Consider the following 23,037-nt stretch of genomic DNA (forward strand, 5'->3'; position numbering starts at 1 on the left):
GACATGCGGTGCACCCCGAATCACATTGATAACAAATATGTTAACTGCTTGCACCAGGCCTGAGAATTTTCACTGTGGATGATGTACGAAGTGTCACAAAATAATTGGATGGTGCAAATTGTCTGCTGATTGTCTGCAAAAAAAAAAGCAAATATTTAGTATAGACACCTGTTTTAGACATGCATGCTAGTATCTTGTCTTGAAGAAAGTCCTGATACCTGATCTAGCTGTTGGGGATAAGAAAAAAAATCTAAATATTTTTATTCATCTTTTACTTGGACAAATGTCTCCTGTTTTGAGACAAAATCTCATCTTAGATCGCAACACACACACACAAAAAAAAGAAAAACCCGGGCTAATCAGTGGATACTCATAGCACAGTGCATTTCAGTTCGAGTCAGTCATAAAACAGAGCTGTTGTTCCCTGGGGCAGTTTGTAAAAGACCTTACATGAGTCCAATGTATGGAGTTCTCCTGAGGTAATGTTATTTTGTAACTGTGCATGCCAAAAGAGTCGTTTCAACAAACACCAGTTGCTCATCTGCATTTGGCCACACGCAATCTGGAGTATGGGAAAGTCATTCCAGGCAAAAAGTGATTGTGAAAGAAAAAAAGCCAGACACATGAGTTACAGGTTGATTCGTTTTAATGGGCTTGCATATCATGTGTGTTAAGCTTAAACATAATAGGATGAAAAATCCTGGTTATATCATTTTCAGAGCTAAATGGGTCGCTCTTAGAGCAGAGGCACCTTGAAAGAAACATAGAATGTCTAATTAATGGAAAAGGTTGCGGGTCACGTGACACGCTCATTCTTCAAAACGGACGTACTGTATGAACTGCCCTACATTTTGTATAACTAGATACAAAGACCCGATAGGTCAACAGTTAGGATAAGACTGTGTTATTTAAAGGCCAGCTAGTGAAGGGTTACAACAAGTGTAGTCATGTTGGACAAGTTCAGCAGTTGATATAAATGATTGTCAAGTGTTGATTAAGGGCCACTCTTTCTCTTGATATATGAGCAGCTCTGCAAGTGATCTTCGGGATTGTGCAAAAATGAATGCTAATCTCTGCCAATTTGAAGGATTCAGGCTGTTTTATCTTAATTTTTTTTTTTTAACCAGCTAGACTGTTTCAGTTTGAATTTCGGCATGCTTTTTCTGAGGCTTCATTGTACATGTTTATCGAGGTTGCAGGGTCCCCTCATAACATGAGACTATCTTTCGGCTCTTGCGCTGCATCTACAGAATCAGACGAGACTGAAAACAGCCCTTCGTATGCCTGGAGCTGAAACAACTGTAACTGGGTAAAACGTCTTTTGGATTTTTCTCATTTTTTTCAAGACAACACATTGTTTAGTTGAGAAAGGCCTCTCAGTAAGATGTGTAATCACTGTCTCATGTGATCCCAGGCACCGTTGTGTGTCAGTGTCAGGTGAAAAGTGGGGGCTCAGCACAGAGCCCTGGGGAGCACAGAGGCTCAGACTGTCATGACGTATCCACGCCTGGTCTGTAATTCCAAGGGTGGCTGAAGAGGGAATAACGACCCCACGTGCACATGTGCCTCCTAGGGCATGAAATTTTATGACCATCTTGTTGGATGTGATGACTTTCAGAGTTGTTGTCATCAGAGATACTTCCAATGTCATGTGTTTGTCAGAGACCAAAAGAAGGGAGTTTTTTTGGCCCCGTATTTTCACTCATTGCAGTAAAGCAGCAACAGAAAGGCACTTGGATCTTCACTGAAACAATCCTTCAATTCATTTGGAACAACCCGTAAATCCTCCTCTAAGGAAAGTGACAGGTTTGTGGTTGTCATTTCAGGACACATTGATGTAATCACATCGTAAACTTGTGAGGAAGCTTGATTCAACAGGTTTAAAACAGCACAAAAAAGGAGCAATTATCAATGCAAATTTTTTTTTTCATCCGCAGGCGGTTCAACCAGTCACCTGTCAAGTACTTTTTTGAAAGTGCTCACCCCTTTACGAACGTCTATCTGCAGGGCTATTGCAATCTGAAATGTCACCACTTGGTGTCAGTAGATCCAACACACACACAAACAAGTCATAAAAACATGTTTGCACACATTTTAATATTGTTTCCACACCGAAAGGCTTAATTATGCTCAATGTATGATACCGAGATACATTTCTAACACAATGAATTCTCTGTATTTCTGCTATAGTTACATCACTTTGTCACCATGGCTGCAATCAACTCGTTGATTACATCGTTGGCACACTCCGTTACACTTTGACCTCCCCACCGACCTGAGCCTCAGAGGTATATTTGTAAAGGATTTGACCCCCAGATACAGTGAATCCCTATGGCCCTCTCAACTCATCACCCTGCTGCTGTTATCTTATCATTATAAACAGAAGCACTGGGTGGATGTCATCATGCACCAATGTCCTGTCGGCCTGCCTGACGACGGGCATTCAAAGGAGACTGCGCAAAGGCAGAACGTAGATGGGTTTGCAAAACAAAAATGCATGCTGGGTTTGAGGTCGGACACAGATGCGTTTAAATTCCCTCATTTGAGTTCCATGCTGGTTCATGACTAAAAAACAAAACAACCCCCCCACCCAAACTTCTCCAAGGGTGACTAAGGGTAACTAAGGATAACAATACAAAAAGCAATTATGCAGCTCAAGTTTCTGGATGACAAGGGATTCAGATATTTATGTGATTAAGTTTAAAAACAACACGCCACTTCAAACCTTTGTTTGTGAACGACTGGAACAAAAAGTTTCCTGAAATCTGATTTTGCCTCATTGTTGCAAAATTCAAGTATAGATTCATTTATGTAATTTATTAAGTTATTATTTCTGTCGTGATAGGATAGCATTTATTTTTTTAATTAAATAAAATCCCAAAATGTTGAATTCAAAATTGATTTTTAATTTTGGTTATTTTGTGATCTGAGTCGCACATTATTTCCATTGGAAAATCCTTCTTCTTAAAACTTTCTGAATGAAACACCAGCTCTCCTTCCTCTCTGCCCGCCAAAACCCTGCAAGGTTTCCCGTCGGTAAAATTAGCCACAGGTCCCGAGGGGTCTTTGTTGACGAATTTTGATTTCCTTGAAATCGTATCCGTGTGAAACCAAACTGAACCAAAGGGGAAAAGGCAACAAAGTAATAAGTCATCCACCTATTTGGTCCAATGCAAACAAACCATCGGTGAGGTGTGAAAATGCCTCCAGCTTGCAGGGTGGCGCTGAAAGCTTACGTTCAACACCATTCATAATGTGAATAGCGTCTTTCGGCAAATGATTGATGCACAGGTCTGACATCCACAGCTCAGACAAAAACACTGGATGGTGGTCGTCCTAAACATTTGTTTCCAGTTGACTGGCTCTTATTCGTGTTATTGGAATCATTGCACAAACGCAGTCTTTTAGCATATTCGGATTTATTTTCATATTTTTGAGAAACAGTATGACAACAATTAAAATGAAGAAGGACTTGCTCAGGCGAAATTATTTTCAAGGTTTAATTTGAATGATATTATTACAAGTAACCCTCTGAAACCTTTTCCTGGATTAGGTGTATATATGAAGTGTATTTATTTAGTTTGAGGTTTTGACCTAGTTTTGATTAGGAGAAAATCTCAGCAGACCATCTACGGGAATCATTTGTCAAAGCTTGCTAGGATTTGACACATCCGTCTTTTTTAGATGTCAAGCCGAAGATTGTGTGGATGGTTTGCGTATGTCCCTATGAACACATTCTTAAGCGTTTTTCCAGGAAAAGTTGTAAATTCATTTTTTGTGTGTCATGTGGTATGTGTTAATCCTTATTCAGAGAGGGTGCAAAGAGAGTGAGCAAACATGGGAGCCTCTAATAGGGGGGGGCTTTTCAGGAAAAAAAACAAAAAACGATGTGAACACACCCTGCCTCTCATTGGGTGAAAAACATTCCTGAGCCTACAGTAACAATATCAGATTTCATTGGGAAAAGGACTATTGCTCAATGACATAGTAAACACAAGGAGAGGAACTTGGAAATGGGGATAAAATCAAAACAAGCACATCGAGACACGACAGAAGCTCAAATAAATCTTCGGTTAGCATCGAGAGGCCGTCACAGGAAACGTTTTTCGCCTGTTACGGCAGGCTGATGCTTTGATCATTTACGCAATATTGCCTATCAGTCAAAAGAAGACATGAATGTAAGAAGGGGAAAAAAAAATAGAAGAAGCAATGTATGTCACAACATTGTTCTGTTCTCATGGGAGCATACATGCCTGCCATGTGGTCAACAGATGATGTTTACTCGCATTGCTGTCTGCTCACATCACCTGGAAAGTGATTTTCAGATCTTCGTTGGCCGAGGTACACTGTCAGACCCTTCTTAAATCACTTTAAGTCAGCTGTTTCTCAAGCGGATGAGAAACACTACATGTTGCATTTTTTTTCTTGTTTGTTTGTTTTCTCCAAACATATTTACCTGCTGGTCACCACCAGCAGGTAAACATTACCTGTCTATGAAAAACAGACATATATAACCGTTGGGAAATGATATGGCAGCTTTGCTGCTCAGACCTGTTTCGACTAAGCTTTAGATTAAGATCGCTATTCCAGCTGCAGCAAGTGATTTTTTTAAAATTGAGAAAATGTCATAATTTAACTTACAATTATTACTTTTTTGTAACAGACTCCCCTTAATATGCAATCATGATAAAAATCCCCTTATTTTTACATTTGTTGAATTATTTACATTTCTGTAATTTTGATTCCTCAAATATCTTGACTGTAAAGATTGAAATTGCAATGTTTGTATCTGAGCACATTTCTAAGCTCTTGGCACATTGGACAGGATGTCCACCTTCCAGCTCTGAGCCCTTATCTTTACCATGCACAGTGACAGTACTGAGTCATTGCTGGAAACAAACTGTACTGATTGGCAGATCAGCTTCTGCAAATCAATATACCGGAAAAGAAACAAAAGTGAACAAGTGTTGTCAAGAAAAACAGATTTCTTGGCAGTGTCACTATAAATCCTTTCGCTGTGTAATGTAACTTCGCGGGTATCGAATGAAGATAGTCTGTGAGCACAACTGCTTCTTCGGTTTCCTCATTCAAGTCATGAACAGCCCCACCTGGTGGTAGGGAGGGTTATTTATTTTTCTCCAGCACAGATTCAGAATATTCATGTTAAATTAGGTTTAGCCCTAAGGTTAGCTAATTTTTGTCTGAGTGAGCGTGAATGATGGAGTCATGAGTTTTAGAAATGACAGATATATAAATTCACTGCAATCATTGATTCGTATGATGTTTTATTTTTTGTTTTGTTTAGATTACTTCTTCAGCGTGCAGTCCATCTGAAATTGTGGAATTAGTTTTGACAACGGATGCAATGTTAGATTAGTGGTGCTAGCAATGAATAAAAATAAGAGCAAAGCCACAACATGAACTCTGATATGATAATGAAGTAATTGTGATGAAACCCACGTAAATAATAACATCTGCTCTCGGTACGTTTTTGTGAGTCTTTCTCATGGGTTGTTTTTGATATGTATGATAGTCATTTTTTTGTTTGTTTGTTTTAATGTGTGTGTGTGGGCGGGTGTGCGTGGGTGGGTGGGTGGGTTGGTTGGTTGTGCATTTGAGATTCAGACATGAGATTCAAACACAGGGCAGGAGGTCCATTAGCAACATGCTAGAACCTCTTGTGCATGTTTTAACATGTGCGCCAGCTATCTGTTTTCCAGCGCGAGTGCGATTCTGCACCATTCCCAGCTTTTCTCCTTTTGTTTTTCTCACATCCTTGTTTTTGAATCATCTGTGTTTACAAAGTCTCCAGTCATCATTTGCGGTATTTGTTACAACATCGGTCTGGCAGTGGTGCCTGGACGCAGGCCGTGCCGACTGCGTGTTGATGTTGCAGCGAAATGAAGCCCCCGGGTCATCCAGGCTGATCAAAAGCGGGGTTTAAAAAGCTGTTTAGTACACTTGGGCAGGGTAAGCTTGTTGTTTTGGAAAGCTTTGCATATTAACCTGTGTTTTTTTTTATTTATTTTTTTACATGTGCCTGTGTGTGCACAAGGTAAGGAGGGCACGGAGACTCTGCTCTGTTATGAGCTGTGCAACTGAGGTGAGATATTCGTTGGAAAGAAGCCAATGTGTCGGGTTCAGAGGGGTCCTTGTGTACCCTGCTCTGAACTCTCGCAACCTTCGTATGTGTGTGTGCAGTCCTGCCTGCGTGGGTGCGTGCATATGTGCATGCTTGCGTGTATGTGTTTGCACAGGTATTTTCTGGGGGTACAACAAGTCCCCATTATGAATATGATTATATTTTCATGGTGAGGACTTGGCAGAAGGTTGAGATAAGGGGAATATTACATTAAGGCTAAAGTGACCTCAACATCAAGCTCGTGGCCTTTGAAGTGGTAAAAACACTGCCCTACGTGTGTGTCAGTGTATGTATGTATACGTGTGTGTGTGTGTGTGTGTGTGTGTGTGTGTGTGTGTGTGGTTCTTGGGGCCAAAAGTCTAGGCCCCCTCAATTTTATATGACTTTTGGGGGATGGGTCTAGAATTTGTTTATGCATGCGCTCAGGACTGAGCCTTTGCGATGATAATGGGAGATCTGAAAAATCTAAAAGATCCTGACTGCAATGATCACAATGTGCGTTGTGATGAGAGTGACAAAAGGGCGCCACAGGGTGGTTATGGTCATTAATTGAGTTGTTTAGCTTGAAAACATGCACCGGTCGACCTTGCTTATGCCAACATGTTGCATAGTGATGCCCGTTATCAGCTCCCATCCACGCATGCGTGCGCACACACACACACACACACACACACACGCACTTACTTGCCTAAGAGCATATAGCGTTGGTGACTTATCATATTTCCTTTAAATGCATGACACCCATTAGTTCCCGATTCCAGACAGCTATCTCTTCATGGTTTACCAACAAGTATAGTATTTACCACACCCTCTGTTTATCTTAGTGACTGTATTAGTGGCTTCTGGTAACAACACGGTTCTTTCCTTGAAACCCTGTGAAGCAATGGGGCACTTAAATTCTGGTGATGCTGAATTTTTGGTCTCAACATTTCCAGTGCTGTATCTTGTTCCAATTCAGATGAAACGAAATAGCCAAATATCAAGCATCCAGGCTGATTTGACGAATTTGATGCCTGACGTCTTTTAAATATTTTCGTCAATATAAAGCTGTGAGACATTTAGCAGTGAGTACAGGACAAGCTTTTATTTACAACCAAAAAAAAAAAAAAGACCTCGGGTCTGGAAGGAGGGGGAAAATATATATTTAATATTTCTGTTTACTTCTGTATTTTAGCAGAGGCACCTGAATTAAACAGAATAGTGAATTGGGCAGTCAATTCAGTGGACAGAGCCTGTCCGATGTTGGGTGATTGAAACGTAAAGGATGATGGACTTTTATGTACTTATATGACTTCGTATATTACTTTTAAGTTGGCGTCCTGTGCCTATTTCAATGACAAAGACAGTTAAATGGTAAGTTGTAATTTGCACACATAAAAATGAACAGTACGGTGACTGTTGGGGTTTAAATTTTTTTAAAAAGTATTTCTTTGGCCTCCGTAAATATGAGGCAAAGTGCATGGAAACCCAGCAACTGCCTTTAAACAGTGTGAGATTTTTTTTCAACCAGTATTCCAGTCCTAGGGCTTACTATGATTAAATGTCTCATTAAAGACTGGTATAAATTTTAGAGTTCAAAAGAAGGAGGAAATGAGTCCCCACTTTATTTTGCAGCAACTGGTAAATTTGGGAGCAAAGGCTGAGATCCCGATGGATTTTTATTTCCTCGTTAAAATCGGTCTATAAACATAGATTTACTTTAGTGCAACATCTCATAATAAATCACTAAAAATAATGATTTTCAGTCGGACACCTACCTAGCTCACGTCACGTGGGCTTTGTTCGAACGTATATGTCAAAAACACACGCTCTCCTATTCCCATGTGCTTCCGCTTCAACAAGAGTCGACCACCACGTGTTCGGAATACAAAGATTTCGGACAGTGTATTTTGTTAATTTCGCCATTCATCATCATTACTTTAAATTTTCCTGACCTCGGTGGACAGTTTTCCTTCCTTTGACATGATTTGATTTTCACCAAATTTTTGTGTTCCTTTTCAATTTTTATCAAAAAGTGATTGAGCAACTTAAGTTGATTTATGTTTATGATGAAGATGTTTGATAACACATAAAAAGTTACACTGTTCTTGATTTGACGGTTCCATTCGAAATCTTGACGTTAGACGCAGCGTAGGATACACAAAGGCACTTTCCATTTTCAAAATCTCGTCATGTGAAATCTGTTTTACACATGGAGAAACATGATGTGTGTATGTGTGTGTGTGTGTGTGTGTGTTCTACAAACCTCGGTCGTAGCCGAGGGACATAAATCTGTTAACACGGTCAAATTGAGGGCAGTTACCTCCACTTTGGAGACACTTTATATGCTAATAGTTATATTATAGTTTTTTAAAGTTAAGCGTGTGTGTTTGTGTGTCCTGAGTGGGTGCACATGTACTCACAGGTGTGGGCATGCATTCGTTGCATGCGTGCAAGCATGTGTGCGTGTGATCCGTGTGACTGTATATAATATATCATAATAAGTCTGAAGTGATATAATAAAAACACAAACACATGCCATTTAAAGACAGTGGGAATATTCTAATGATGACTGACGTGAGACAATGAAGAAAGCGAGTTTGAAAAGTCCAGGCTATTAAAAGTTATTACCAATCACAACATTATGTTACACACACATTAGCACTTGGTGATACATGATAACCTCTGCCACCTGAGTGACAGGCGAACGTCCTTATTGACTCGAAGCCTCATTGAGTGACACGAGCCATGATGCGAACGGCGTCTGTGTGACTCGCGGGTCCGGCAGCTGAGGTTATTAACTTTTACTTCTCCCAGCCTAAGCGAGGCATCTCTCCTTATGAACCTCTGGGAGATCGCATGACTGCAACACACCAATATGGACAATTTGCATCAACCCCATGTAAATGGTTGCGTTTTCAATTTGCACTGGTCTTCCGCAGAATTTAAACCAGTGACCTTTATTTTTCTGGGACGGTGGGCTCGGGCAAATAATCCACTCCTCGCTTGTGGTGCTGCGATGTCTCACTCTTGCCGTGTGAAGGACTTTAGAATACTTTGTAGTTTGTGGCCATTACTCCGAGATAATGGGCGCAGTGCTTCGGTACAGCTGCAGCTACTTTACGCAGCGGTGACTCACGAGCAGATTCCCATCCACCGCTTTTAATATGCATTTTAAATTAGCACTTAAAAGAACCTGATTGGAAGCACATCAAATGTGGATTAAAGAAAAAAAAAAACAGTGTGCTCGCTGTAGAATGGAGAAATGAAACAGTGTCTTTGGCTCAGAAACTCAGTGTTTGTCTCCAAACAATGGTCGGGAATTAAAACGAGGTCCAATTTTTAGTTTCGAAAGTCAGTATTTGGAAATTCATTTTTTTCCCTTTGTTTTTACTTCATCAGTATGCTGCTTCTTTGGGAAGGTGAACTGGAAAAACCCATGCAAATATGAACCCCTTAAAAGAGTTTACGGACATTCTGTGTTGGCTACCGAGTCTCAGATTCCCGCACAGTTTTGCTTTATGATAATAAAAGTCTCGTGTGACTTCACTTTGGACATATTCTTAGCGGTGTTGCTTTGAAGCAGCAGGTGGAGCGTGAATGTTTTGAGGCCGCCCCGTCCTTACAAAGCCCTACAAGCTGCTGAAAGCAAACTGTTGATCTCGAAAAAAATAACACTTGTTTTTGTTAAATGCTGGCGTATGAACTCTGTGTGCATGTGTGTGTATGTGTGTGTTTGGAGGCCTATACTGCATCAATGTTGGATGATCGTCGGGGGGCCAGTGGGGCCAAAGAGTGACTGACCTCTCCGCAGATGTTATTACACATCGATGAGGCCGCTCATCTGATCATTAACCCTTACTGCGTAATCACAGATGCATGTGCCTGTGCGTGCTCTAACATACAGGTACGTGTGTGTGTGTGTGTGTGCGGGCGCGGGTGGCCCTCTTCCCGTCCGGCTCCCTCGACTGTTTTTGCAACTGTACTTCATTTAACTGTATTGATTTCTCCCTGAACCACCTCCTCAAGGTCTCCCACCTGAGGACTCTGATCCGCATGCTGTAGCTGTAAACTTGTTGTGCTCCCTTGTTTTTTTCAACCGTGGTCAATGAGTTGAAAAACAGGCTGTTAGCCCAACGGTAATACCGCCGTGCAATTGCCGGGAAAGAATCAAGCCCACTGTAAAAGATTCTTGTAAAAGTTGTGAGGTGTAGTTACGCTTAATAATGCATCAGTGACAGTTTATTGGGTGGTAAATATTATTTCACCTAACGGAAGTCATTTTCTCACAGAGAGCACAGTAAAATCCTTAATGGCCTCTGTTCAGCATTAAGTTAAGCCTCTGTGGGGCCATTTTTAACTGCTGTCATTTGTGTTCATTTACAATGTGTAGTTGACAGTACCAAATAAATTATGTTAAAGAGGAAAAAGGTCTTTGTGGACATGTAGCATTAGGACAAATGAAAAGCAGGAGTCCAGGAAAATGGAAGTGTGGGAGGTTCATTTTTTTCCTGGATAGTCTAAAGTTGTTTTTACAGAATCACATGATCAGCGACAGCAGATACTTTTATTTTAATCTTTTTGTTTTAACTTCTCTTCAGGTGGCTTATTTATTGATATTTCAGTGTAAGATGCAGAAAAAGTTTGTATAGAAATTAAATTTCCAAACTCAGAATCAGAGCTTGGATGATTTGGAATCCCCCTTAAAAATTTTCTACCATGTATTTTCACCCTGTAATCATGGGTTAATATTATTAATATTAATATACATTTTTGAGAGAGATTTGACCAAGATCAGAGGGTAAATGAAAAAAAATGTTTGGATGTCTGTCCCTTATTAACTTTGGCAGCATAAATTGGAAAAAAATGTAAAAATTCCATTACCACCATTAAAGTCTGTATTTGTACAATAATTTTGCACCCCTTTCTTTTAATGGTTTAATGCTCCCGTAAAGGTCCCAAGGTCAAAAAATATTTGTTTGTGCTGCCAGTTCACTATTAAAAAAATCTAATGGTAAATGTGGAAATCGGTGTTTTGAACGCGTCACTGGTTTCGTGTTTATTTGTCCGACCCAAGCAATGTTTGGTGGCGAGGGTCTATGGAAGAAGTGTGTTTGCTGCCCTCTGTGGAGAGCAGAGGAACATCCTGTCTGTTTATCACAGGAGGGTCGATCTGTCAACATGACCAGATAACTATTACACCTTTTGGCATCTGTGCTCTTATGAGTATCAGTGTGTGTGTGTGTGTGTGTGTGTGTGTGTGTGTGTGTGTGTGCCCTTGGGCATTTGTCCACCCTTTTTTGTGCAACCGGAGGACTTTTGCCAGGGCAACTAGTAGCTTGTTGTGAAACCGTGTCCCTTGTTCCATTTTTTTTGACACGTGTGTATTTGAGGGTTTGTTGGTTGTGTAAGGTGACAGTTGCATTTTATCAATCAAAAAACACACGCAAAAAAAGGAATACACGTGTGCCTGTAAATGGGGTCGAGTTAAGAAACGAGGCCACCCTAGAGCTCGGATCCCCTCCTTGACTTTTGTACGGAAGTCTGGATTTTTGTTTGTTCGTTAAAATCTAACGTAAAGTCAAATGTCAAATAGAGTAAAATCCATCTAAGCTGACAACGATTCAGAAAATGGTGATCTAATCCGCTAAATGTGGCAGGTTGTTTTGTTAGTGGGATGTCGTTGCATGTGCTGAGCCTTCTGACAACATCTGAAGGCATCTATCCTTTGGGGCCATCGTACTTAATCCATCATCAGCCCCCCAAAAACAGCCCAATATCTCAAAATCCACTTATGCATTCAAAGGTCATATCTGTGATGTTGTGAAATTATTTTTTTTTTTCTTTGGACAAACATTACAACACATCTCCTTATTTGCCAGAAAATGGCAGAGGCACCAGGGTCACCCTCAGGCTCTGAGCCGATCCAGGCACGACGGCCGCCGTGACCGGAAGTCAAATTCAGGAGGAACCGTCTCCATTAAGATCATCCAACTTCATCCTCTCCTTTCATTGTTAAAGGTAATCCTCCCTAAGTCTTCTCTGCCCGGGAGTCTTTATGAGGTCTCGCAGCACAGCTGGAGAACATAAAGGATTATTCCCAAGTATTACACCCAGGTGGGGGTGTAGGAGGAGGGGGTCCCCTTCTTTCTGAAATAATGAGTCCAAGCATCAGTGTATTTAGCACGTTGTGCAACAAGGTTTGGGGAAGAGGGGGGAGCACAAGGTGCAAAGGGTCACCAAAGAGACAGATTTAGGGCTAAGCTTGTGTTTTCAGGCTCTGCCAAAAAGATAGGAGTCTGTAAATTCAGGAAGCCATGAAACCACGATAAACGGCGCAAAGACTGAGAAATGGAATAAATACAACAGTTGATACATCGCTTACTGTGAAAAATCGTAATATATCTTTGCAGTTAAAAGAAATTAGATGATCGTTTTTTTTTTTTTTTTGTCAATAGTTTAAAAATGGCGAATTGTTTCCATTCACAAAATTCCAACTCTGGACTGGATAGAAAAATAGATACATTATATAAATGAATATCCCACTTGCTCTCAGGGTGGTGGCTCAAGGTCCCTTCTTATTGATCGGACTCTATCCGGAAACAGAAAGCGTACGCATCTGCTTGGGATACATTGGAATTTCCTGAGCACGTGTCTGAATTCCCCACATCTAGTATCAGTGTTGCCTCTTTTTTTTAAGAGATGATCAATTCCTTTTTTTTTTTAACTCACAAAACTTTTTGTTAAAAAAAAATCTAAGAAATCAAATGAAAGTGGTGCATTACATTTTATCTCCTCAGATGTGGTCTGATAAAATACCTGGCCCATTTGGAAACCTTTTATTTTTAACTTTTTTATCTCTCCATTTCCCTCTTGCTTTTGTTTTTCTTTCAACACCAGTATGCGCACCTCTGGTGTTTTCTCCTCCACCTTTGGCCCACTGAGGTGGACTTTATCATCCTTGCTCATATTTATTCAATATTTTAATGAAGAATATGTGAATATTGAATATATAACATTTTTGTATTAAAAAGTGAAATATTCATACTTAGATGTTTTTTTCTTTCTTTTTTACTATGGGAAACCTCTTCTGTAGGAGTTGATGTGGTCAGTGGGTATGTTTGCAGGTTTTGCGTGCACATGTGGGTGCGTGTCAGCCTTGAATTGAGTGTTACATCCGGAAATGTTTTTCCCGAAACAAGCAAAAACCAAAAACTTTGATAACATCAGCAAGATCTCAGGGTGTCATCCCTGAAAACACTCAAAAGGTTTGAAAATGGCCTCAAATAAAAGCTTTTAAAAAGATGTATCATTAAATCTAAGGCAAAATAGACCCTTAAAAAAGAAGCACTAGACTTAACTTATTGTGTGAAAGTGGCTCTTAAAATGATTAAATGATAAATAAAAATAATAACTATGCTAAACTGATCATCTTTCAACCCTGGTATCTAAATGTGTTTAATTTTTTTAAATTGTAATTTTTTCAGTTATTTTGCTGCCAAAAACGGACTTCATCTCTGTTACAGTTTTATTATCAACTGTTTTTATAATACATTTTGGATTTATCATAAGGAAAACCTAGATGATAAATCAATCAATCAAAACATTTTGGTATCAAACATCACCCAAAAAACGCTGTTAAAAGTGAATTCTATGTTCATTGTGATGTATAATGTACATTTTCTAAAACATACAATTACTGACAGGAAAAAGTTTTAATTTATTCCCCAACAACTAAGACATAAAATTGAATCCTTTTTTTTGAATTATCAATCCATGACATGTATGTGGAATTACTGAAACCCGCTGTGTTTTTGTGTGTATTTTGAGTATTTAATATGTTTGCTACTATTCTCGTTTTAATTCCCTAATGATAAACTTTAAGTTCGAGTTGCCCTTGAATACCAGTGGCCTCTACGGTGACATTTAAACCTCTTTCTTTTCTTTTTCTCATATTTTCCACATCATTTCCAAGGGGACACAATGTCAAAGTGGCATCTTCCTCTGCATCCTATCACCCAGTATACACATGCACCTGTTGACTCTCTAGCGAGGCCCTTTAACGGCAAAAACTCTTTGTCCCCTCGGCTTCTTCAACAACTGACACAGATTCAATATTGCCATCTTGCTCACAAGTGTTGAACTCGAACCCCCCTGACATGCCGAGAGCACACAAACACACTGCCAAGTGTTATAACACAGGCAGGAGTAACTTTACCTTTGCTTTCTCAATCCCGCTCTTTGCTTTGGAGAACGGCCAAGTGTTGTTCACCTGAAATGTGTGTAGGGATGAACTCAAAACAAGTGTCATGTGTTGGTTGTGTGGGCACGGGTTTGTGTCGACGGAGGACGACCGTGAAGGAGATGTTCGAGCACACTCGAAAATCGTTTCAGGCAAAATAACCGATAATGTGTCCCGCAACATACTTTTCTCATTCACTCATATGAAATGAAACAGATACGCCTCGAATCTACTCCAAGATTCTCACCAAATTTATTATTTGGTTTATCTCGGGACTTCCTGGAGGCCACATCTCTTTCTCATTTCCACACATATGCCGAAGGTATTTAAAAAAAAAACAACAACAAAAAAAGAACAGGACAGTTTGGGATTTGGGGAGGCTCTGCTTGCTCCTGATGTGACTCTCATTAGTCGGAGAATCACCAGCATTACATTCCTCTCAGCCGCCTGCAGGACCGATACCTTACTTGGTGGGCGGCAGGCAGGCGAGTGGGCAGGCAGGCACGCAGCACGCAGCTGCTTGCCTCCCGGCGGCCGCTGAACCCTTAGTGTTTTAATTTCTTGTTGTGCCTATTATTTAAAATGCCCTTCTGGCATGAAAACCATTTACAATGTTGCCCTGTTCACATGGGACTATTACCCGGGCAAACCTGAGTGATTTGTAGGGTAATAATCACGGAGGTCGTCTGTGATCTTCATCCTGTGTGTTTCCAGCCGGCCTGAAGGAGCCCTGAGATAATGTCTGCTTAGAACCGGCACTGGGCTGTATAAAGAAAATAATAATAACTGCCCCCCCGCCCCCTTCGCCGCAAATATCGGGCTACTTTATTTTTATTTTAGTTTTATTACTTCAGTAAATTTCTGTGTCTGACATTTGTTTTTTGTTTTTTTTCCTTGCAAAAGACCACACAACATCTATCTATCTATGAGCACTAGGCCATTTAAATACGTAATACAATTCCCTCTCTCTTTGACTCACTTTCTGTAATTACTTGTTTTCTGAATATTTATGTTTTTTCAAATATTCAGAATTGACCTCATCAAATTGCGATTTAGTCAAAGCTGCCTCCCCCTTCCCCCATTATAGTGCACATAGTGGTTATGTTGATGTCATCAAAATGTTGGAAATCATTAAGGAAATTGAAATGCTACACTGAATGACAACGAGTGGCAAATGAAGGACGTAATAGCGATGCTCTGGCGCCATCTAGTGGTCAATCTATGGAATGACATCATGTGTCTGTCTTGAAGCACAACATTATCTTGTTTGACAGATTTGGGATCAGCGGCCAGTTCACTTCGGGATGCCGTGAGGTTTCTCTCCCCTCACGATGGATCACATAACGGAGTTGAATGTACCAGAGGCCGAATGACATCTGTAATATTTAACTTTATTAACATTAAGGATCGACTTGACTGAGGACTGTAAATAAAACCCTCAAATTCTATGTGAATGAGAAACGATTAACTTGAGTAACTCGGGCTCTAATTACTTTTGTAATTACTTTCTTGGTTTTCTGGAAACTGGATAATCTTTTCATTCATGACCCCACCTTCCCCAACTGTGGTTTTATATAATAGGCTCAGCTTAGTTGTAAATCAAACGTATAGCATTTTGACAGTTTGAGAGATGAAAAAATCAAGTAATTTATTTTTTTGTATATCATTTTTGTAAATATCACCAAAGAAAATATAAGTTAATTTTTTTTACATCACTCTTGGAGGATATGTATACTATACACTATATACAATATACCATATAGTATATGGTATATTGTATAAATGTATATTGTCCATCTATCTATCTATCTATCTATCTATCTATCTATCTATCTATCTATCTATCTATCTATCTATCTATCTAGTATATGGCATATACTTGATAGATTGATGGATGGATGGATGGATGGATGGATGGATGGATGGATGGATAGATTGATAGATAGATAGATAGATAGATAGATAGATAGATAGATAGATAGATAGATAGATAGATAGATAGATAGATAGATAGATAGATAGATAGATAGATAGATAGATGGTATTTTCCCATATTTTATATATTTTTTTCTAATAATGTAAGCCAAACACCATGAGCAAATTTTATTTGATTTCTGAAAGTAAACTTGTGACCGTCTCCTGATTGCATTGAATGATGATGGGCTTCGCTCACTTAGTGTGTATGTGTGCGTGTGTGTTCATGACGCACGTCCTAACATTCTCACCTCCCTCCCCGGCCGGAACACAGTGATCCGATGAATAATCTGGCACGACAATAGAACTTGGAAGAAAATCTCACCGTGCCTGTTTTGTCTCGGTAAACCTTCCAGATCTAGGCTGACGAGACTATGGCGACACTTTGGAGTTGAATCTTTATTGCATTCATGCTCGTTGGAACCTCTCAAGTTTAACGCACATAAAGACTGCAGCTTACATGCCGTAACATTGTTGCCCATAACAACAGCATCAGCAACTGCATTTAGCCTCCTGCTCACATCTTCCTCCAATTTCTACAACAAACAGACAGAAACCAACCCCAATCGTACCCCTAACCCTCTATTTGTATTTCTATCTATGTTCTACGCCGCTCTATGTTAAGATAAGGTAGACCTTATTGATCCCACGACAGGGAAATTCAATTGTCAGAGCAGCATTACAGGGTAGAAAAAGTCTGCAAATAGTAACAGAAAAAAAAAAATGGAAATTGATGATAATGAGTAAGGTGTCTTGGAGGATGTATAAATGTCAAGTCACAGTCAAAGTCAACTTTGTTGTCAATACTGCCAATGTGTTCACACATACAGAGGATTGAAATAGCGTTGCTCTAACACCTACGGTCTTAGAGTAACAGTCTTAGAGTTATTCTAAGAACCCACAAAAATTCTACATAAATAAGTTGTCAAGGAGAACAACGACAAGTTATGCTGAGGTAGGGTTTGATTTTTTTAAAGTGACAGGAGTGCTACGGTGCAGTTGCAAAAAAAAAAAAAAAGGGATAGCAGTGATAGCAAGTGACGTTACAGCAATAGTTTTACAGTGCGGCTGTGATGCAGCCGGTCAGAATGCTTTCAATATAATGTAAATATAAATATTGCACGGATAATAGTGGGAACCACAGGTGAGGTAGTGAAAATAGGGATGGAGGCGTTGGAGTAGAACAAAAAAGAGAGCGTTTTAGGATGCTTGTGAGCGGCATTGGCTGTGTGCTTCATACAGAGGAGTGTATGTTGAGGTGAAAAACTCGATTTGGTGTGTAAAAAAGGCGTACTCGCAACAGAGCGCATCACTTCCTGCCTGGTAAAGCAGCTGAGAAAGTTGATTTTTTGTTTTTTAGATTTCTTTTGCGACTCTTGAGAATATTTTCTTTATTTTGAAATAAGAGTTTGAGGTGGCAAGAAAGAGTGACTTCCATCTCAGCTGCATGCTCAAAGCATAAAAGTTGCCAGTTTACTATTTTGTGCACAAAGTTGCTTTTTTTTCTTTCCAAGAATCACACTGATGGCAGAAACAGCACACCGTGAAGGGTGGTTTGTTTCCACTTTGTAGGCACATCAAAATATTTCTTGATGTTCTTATCGATATTATTTCTTGCTTGTTTGCAGGTTTTAACTTTTCAATTGTTTCTTTGACATTCCCATTAAGGCAATTCATTTGCCCCTTTTAGAAAAGGTTGTGTTGTTTTTTTCTGGTCATCCTTTGGCTTTTTTTCATCTCTTTGAAATGACAATTACTAGCTGGTATGAGAAAGGTAAAATGGATTTCTTAGTTTGCGGCTCGGTGGTGTCATGATTAGCGCTTCAGCCTCATGGCAAGAAGAAGTTTGCAAGTGGGGTTCCACTGGGTTCTCCAGTTTTCCTGCCATAGTCAAAAAATATGCAGTTTAATTGGAGACCCTAAATTGCCCAAACATTTGAATCAGAGGGTGAATTGTTGTATGTTTAAATAACATGTGAAAGAGAGTGAATGGTTGTTTGAGCTGTCTAGACAATGAATGAAGTGAATCTCTTCGTTATACAATGCTTTTTCTATTGCTTAATTAAATCCTTGATTGCTTTTATGAGCGTTTATTGTGCCGTTCTGTTAATTTCTTTGTAGCTCTTCATTATGCTCGGTGAAAAACGGCCAATTGATGGCCGACACCTTTGCAAGTTTGCTGTCAATCAGACAGAGATGATGCGCAAAATCAGCACACCAGAAAAATATATACTTGGTTTTACAAATTGTATTTATTTGTATAAATCAGACTTGTGCATTCATTAAAATGTGTGAATGAAATAATGTGTTAGAGTGAAATTCAAATAGACATGTTGATGGACCTCAGTTGGCGAGTATCAGCATTGTTTTCTGTTCAAGACCTGGTGATCCGGAAAAGATGATCTTGACAGTAGCGAGCAAGATGCTTGTCTTGCGCGTGACTCATCGATGAATCAAGTACTATAAATGTCAAGGCACAAACGGTTGACAAGACAAGAACAACTACAGGCGTTTTTCCATTCTTAAAACTTTGACTTTGGCCAGTTTCACCACCCAAAGGGGAGACTCAGTCTGGGTGTGTGTGAGGATCGAACTGAAACCCAGTTTTTTGTACAGCGCAACGGCAGCCGTCTGGGTGGTGCTCGTCTCCAGCACCACCTTGGAGAAACCTTTCTCCCGGCAGAAGTCCACCACTGTCTGAGCCATCCTCGAACCCAGGCCGACACGTCTACATAGCGGTGAAATGATCATCCTGAAAAGTTCTCCGTATTTTTCACACCCGTTTTCTTTAGCCATGACCGCCACCATACCCACGACCCGGGCCTTCCCTTCCAGCTCCGCCTCGGCCACCCAGAAACAGTCTTCGGGTCGGCTCAGGTACCGTCCGGGGATGTCCCGCATGTCGTCCCGCAGTCTCGCCCTGACAGCGCCGGCGTAAACCTCGTGGCAGCAGTAGTAAACCAGGCCGGCCCAGAGTCCAGGCAACAGTGCGGCGGCGAACACGGAGCCCAGGAAGTAGCTGACGGCGCACAGAGCCATGGTGAAAGCGAGGTAAACGGGGCTGGTCATGGCGTTACGGAAACACGGGCCGATGTGCTCCTGGATGCAGTCGCTGAACAGGTTCTGCACTGTGCCCTCGTCCGAGGGACGGTACTGACGGATCACCAGCTGCATGGCCAGATAGAGAGAGCTGGAAAGAACTCACAATCAGAATCAGAATCACTTTTATGGGCCAAGTTCGAAAAGAACAAGAAATTTGTGTCCGGCTCTGCATTGCTCTCTGTGTGGGGAAGGGACTATTTTTCACCAGCCTGACAATGTATCAATAATTTACCGCTTTAAGGAACCACAATATTGTTTACTTGGTTACGGATGGACACAGAGTTGAAATAAATTAAGTGTGCATGTTTCCATCATCATGAGGGGTTCACTTAATTCCACTTTTCTTTAAGTCCTTGTGAACACTGCATTTGGGAACAATTAAGAGAATTTAAAAAAAAAAAGGTGCACCGTGTCACTGATTGCACAAATTTTTTCATTTACACAGGATTGTTTGCAAAAATGAATGAATTACTAGATTATATACCAGAAAATATGTACAAGAAAAAAAGATCCCAGCCAGCCAAAAACATCAAATAAGAAGATCTAATAACTATTTTGTTGTACGACAATGAATTAAATTGACCGGTTAAGCTGCTCAAAAATCCATCACATGACCACAGGTTTTAATGATTTCAGATAATTATATTGATAAAGCTAGTCCAGGGTGTACCTGGACCCCCCTTGTGACACTGAGTGCAGGATAAGCGGTATAGATAGTGTATGAATGAATATGTATTGTCACCTTCTTCAAATGATCACATAAGTTGTTTTTTCAAGTTTTTCAGAACATACAAAAAAGTAAGCCATATATTAATATAGGCAAAACACAAAGTCAAAAAATGACTTAGGCTATATAGTATGTATATGTCTTCTCCTTTTAATAATTGCCTAAGTATATATACGTAATATTTTTTCTTCTTTTTTCTTTTTCCTTCAAGCTGCTTGCATGAGGGGTCACAGCGAATCATCTGCCTTCATCTAACCTAACCTGAATCCTTTTCTCTCACACAACTAACTTCATATCAAATATATGTACATACATATATATATATATACACGTGTGCGTTGCTATTCACTTGCAAAAAATAAAGTATTAATTTAGTCATTTAATTTATGAACTCAACAGAGCATAAGCAAATGCATCAGTTAAGTGGCAAACCCATATGTTTAAAGGTTTCAAGAAAAGTTAACTGTCCAGTCTCAACCTGTTTCACTTTAATGTGTTCAATTTTACAGTTAAGTGATTTTTAGTTGCACTTTTAGGCCCTTTCTTTCTGATTTAAATGTGATTTTCCTTCCAGTTTGACTGCAACAGTGTTCCCCTGTTATTTGGAGAAAAGTTGAGTTCTTGATATTGACAGCTGTGTGCTGTTAGGAGGGGATATGTGTATGGTGGATCATATTTCTCATGCCGAAGTTCTTTCTGGGTGGAGGAACAGTGGACTTTGAAACCTTGGGCCTCAAAGACTGAAACCTCGACTCTATTGCATATGAAAACAGCAAAAATGTTTTTACAAATTCCAATTATTTAAAGTTATTGGAGGAAACGCATGCATAGATGCATATAAGCATTGCACCGAGTCCAATGTGCACCCCCCCTCCCACCCCTCTTTAATCTCGATAAACATTTAACATTGGCAATTAAACACTGCAATGATCAATAACCCCCTATCGACCCACTGAACGTAAAGGGGACAAAAAAATCCCAGAGGTGATAATAGAGATTCAGTTGCTCTGTCGTGGTCGCGATAGAGCAACCGATCGTCGTTGGATCTGCAGATTTCCATCGAGGAAATCGACAAGATTGAAACAAAAGATTGAAAATCTGTACAACTTACCGCAGACCGGTCCGTTGTTCCGTTGCTCTGGTCTGCCGGGGAGTGTAACGGACTTGGGCGCCGATCCTGTAACCGGCACGAACCCGCAGCCGTGCAGGCTCCGCCTCCCGCAACCCTGCGGGGCGTCTGACCCCTTTTCCCGATGTGCATTGTGTCGCCTAAGAAACACAGGGGATTTCAATTTTGATTTTATTTTTTAATGTTTTTAAATCGTAACTTAATTGGAGACTCTGTATAATAAGACTGAAACTCAAGGCTTGCGGCCCCTGAGTAAATCATATTGGCCCTGATGACATTATGTAATTGTTATAAGCCTTGTGCCCCGTTTAAAAAAAAAAAAGGACTACAAAAAACTACAAGTCCCACAATGCCCTGCCAATGCGTTGCTACGTCAATCACCGGCCCGCGAGCAAGAGTCCGGGGATTATTGGATTCTTGAATCTTTGAATCTTCATTTTGGATATTTTGTAGACCTATATTTCACCCTTACCCCACAAAAAGGAAAGTGTGTTAAAAACCCTTTTGCGTTCAGTGCATTTATGAGAAGCCTTAAAATTACCTGACTTTGTGGGTTCATTCTGTTTCAAAACCATTCTTACTTTTGCTTTAATATTTTAGTATTCATTTATTTTGACATTTTAATCAAACTTTTTTATTGCTCAACAATAACTAAAAAACTGTAAACAAATCCACAGAACAGAATTAGAACCGACATTATTCATGTCCTCTGTGGAGGTTGGTATTCAGGAAAATCAGACGCCACAGCTTGGATTATCTGTAATGATGTGTCATGAGAGCGGATATTTTGGAGCAAGTCAGAAGTACGGAAAAGAAAACATTTTGAATATATAAACACAGATTAAACAGATTTTAATATAAAGTGACCAAATGTATTAAGTTATTTTCCCTAAATGATGCCTCCTCTCACATACCGCTTGAACTTCTTCACTTTTTATATCAGCAGGAAGAAATCCTTTTTCAGTGCCAGGTTGGCCAATCACTCCTGTGACACCAAAGACCTCAGATATGATTCAATTAATCTCAGTTTTGAAAATCACCTTTCACAGCTTGTGACTGAAATACGATTGGGAGCAGCAATCTGTGTGAAGAAGTGTCAAATGAAGAAATTCAAGTCCAGTTACTAGGATAAGAAGATTTCGACAAGAGAGAAGGAATAGTTGAATGTCACATATGTCTTGCGACTGATAGGGTGAAAAAATTTGGAAAAATTGCCTTGAATGATTGAGTGAGTTGTTTGTCTGCATATGTGGCCTTGTGATTGACTGGCGACCAGTCGAGGATGCACCCCACCTCTCGCCAAATGACAGCTGGGATAGGCTCCAGCATCCCCCGCGACCTTGAGTGCAGGATAAAGCGTCAGTAGGTGAATGGATGGATGGATGGATGATAGGGAGAATGATTGTATGTCTCTATATGGCATGTGAATGAGAGTGAATGGTTTTATGTCTCTATATGATTTATGAAAAATGAGTGGATGCTTGTATATCGCTATCGGATGTGTGAATGAATCAGCGAATGCTTATATTTTTCTATATGATGTGTGAATGGCAGCGTGAACGGTTGTATGTCTCTGTATGACTTATGAATGAAAAAGTGGATGCTTATTCATTTCTATATAACGTGTGAATGAGAGAGTGAATGTTGGTATGTTTCTATATGTTGCCCTGTGATTGACTTTCGACCAGTGCAGGGTGAATCCCGCCTCTCCCCAATGGCAGCTGGGATCAGCTCCAGCCCCC

General features: G+C 40.1%; 1 protein-coding gene and 1 long non-coding RNA gene across 2 annotated transcripts; one reads left to right on the forward strand and one right to left on the reverse strand.

Moving 5' to 3' along the window:
- Positions 1–1,249: 1,249 nt before the first annotated feature.
- LOC147232773 (uncharacterized) lies at positions 1,250–2,897 on the forward strand. Its single transcript, XR_015106395.1, has 5 exons — positions 1,250–1,309; positions 1,415–1,806; positions 1,938–2,039; positions 2,191–2,288; positions 2,384–2,897. It is a non-coding gene; the product is annotated as an uncharacterized LOC147232773 (long non-coding RNA).
- A 15,673-nt stretch (positions 2,898–18,570) lies between these two features.
- Positions 18,571–21,362, reverse strand: nat8l2 (N-acetyltransferase 8-like 2). Its single transcript, XM_086149827.1, has 2 exons — positions 21,278–21,362; positions 18,571–19,527 (listed from the first exon to the last, which is right to left on the reverse strand). Exon 2 carries the CDS (start codon positions 19,509–19,511, stop codon positions 18,840–18,842), a length of 672 nt encoding a protein of 223 aa, XP_086005953.1. The 5' UTR covers positions 19,512–19,527; positions 21,278–21,362; the 3' UTR covers positions 18,571–18,839.
- Between the last annotated feature and the right edge of the window lie 1,675 nt (positions 21,363–23,037).

This window comes from Fistularia commersonii, chromosome 7 (assembly GCF_037954325.1).
Source record: "Fistularia commersonii isolate RoL2024-O1a breed Wild chromosome 7, RoL_Fcom_v1.0, whole genome shotgun sequence".
NCBI classification, from domain to species: Eukaryota; Metazoa; Chordata; class Actinopteri; order Syngnathiformes; family Fistulariidae; genus Fistularia; species Fistularia commersonii.

What these genes read in the sequence shown, in the direction of transcription:
- nat8l2 (XM_086149827.1), bottom strand. Translation starts at nt 19,511, where the DNA reads ATGCAGCTGGTGATCCGTCAGTACCGTCCCTCGGACGAGGGCACAGTG.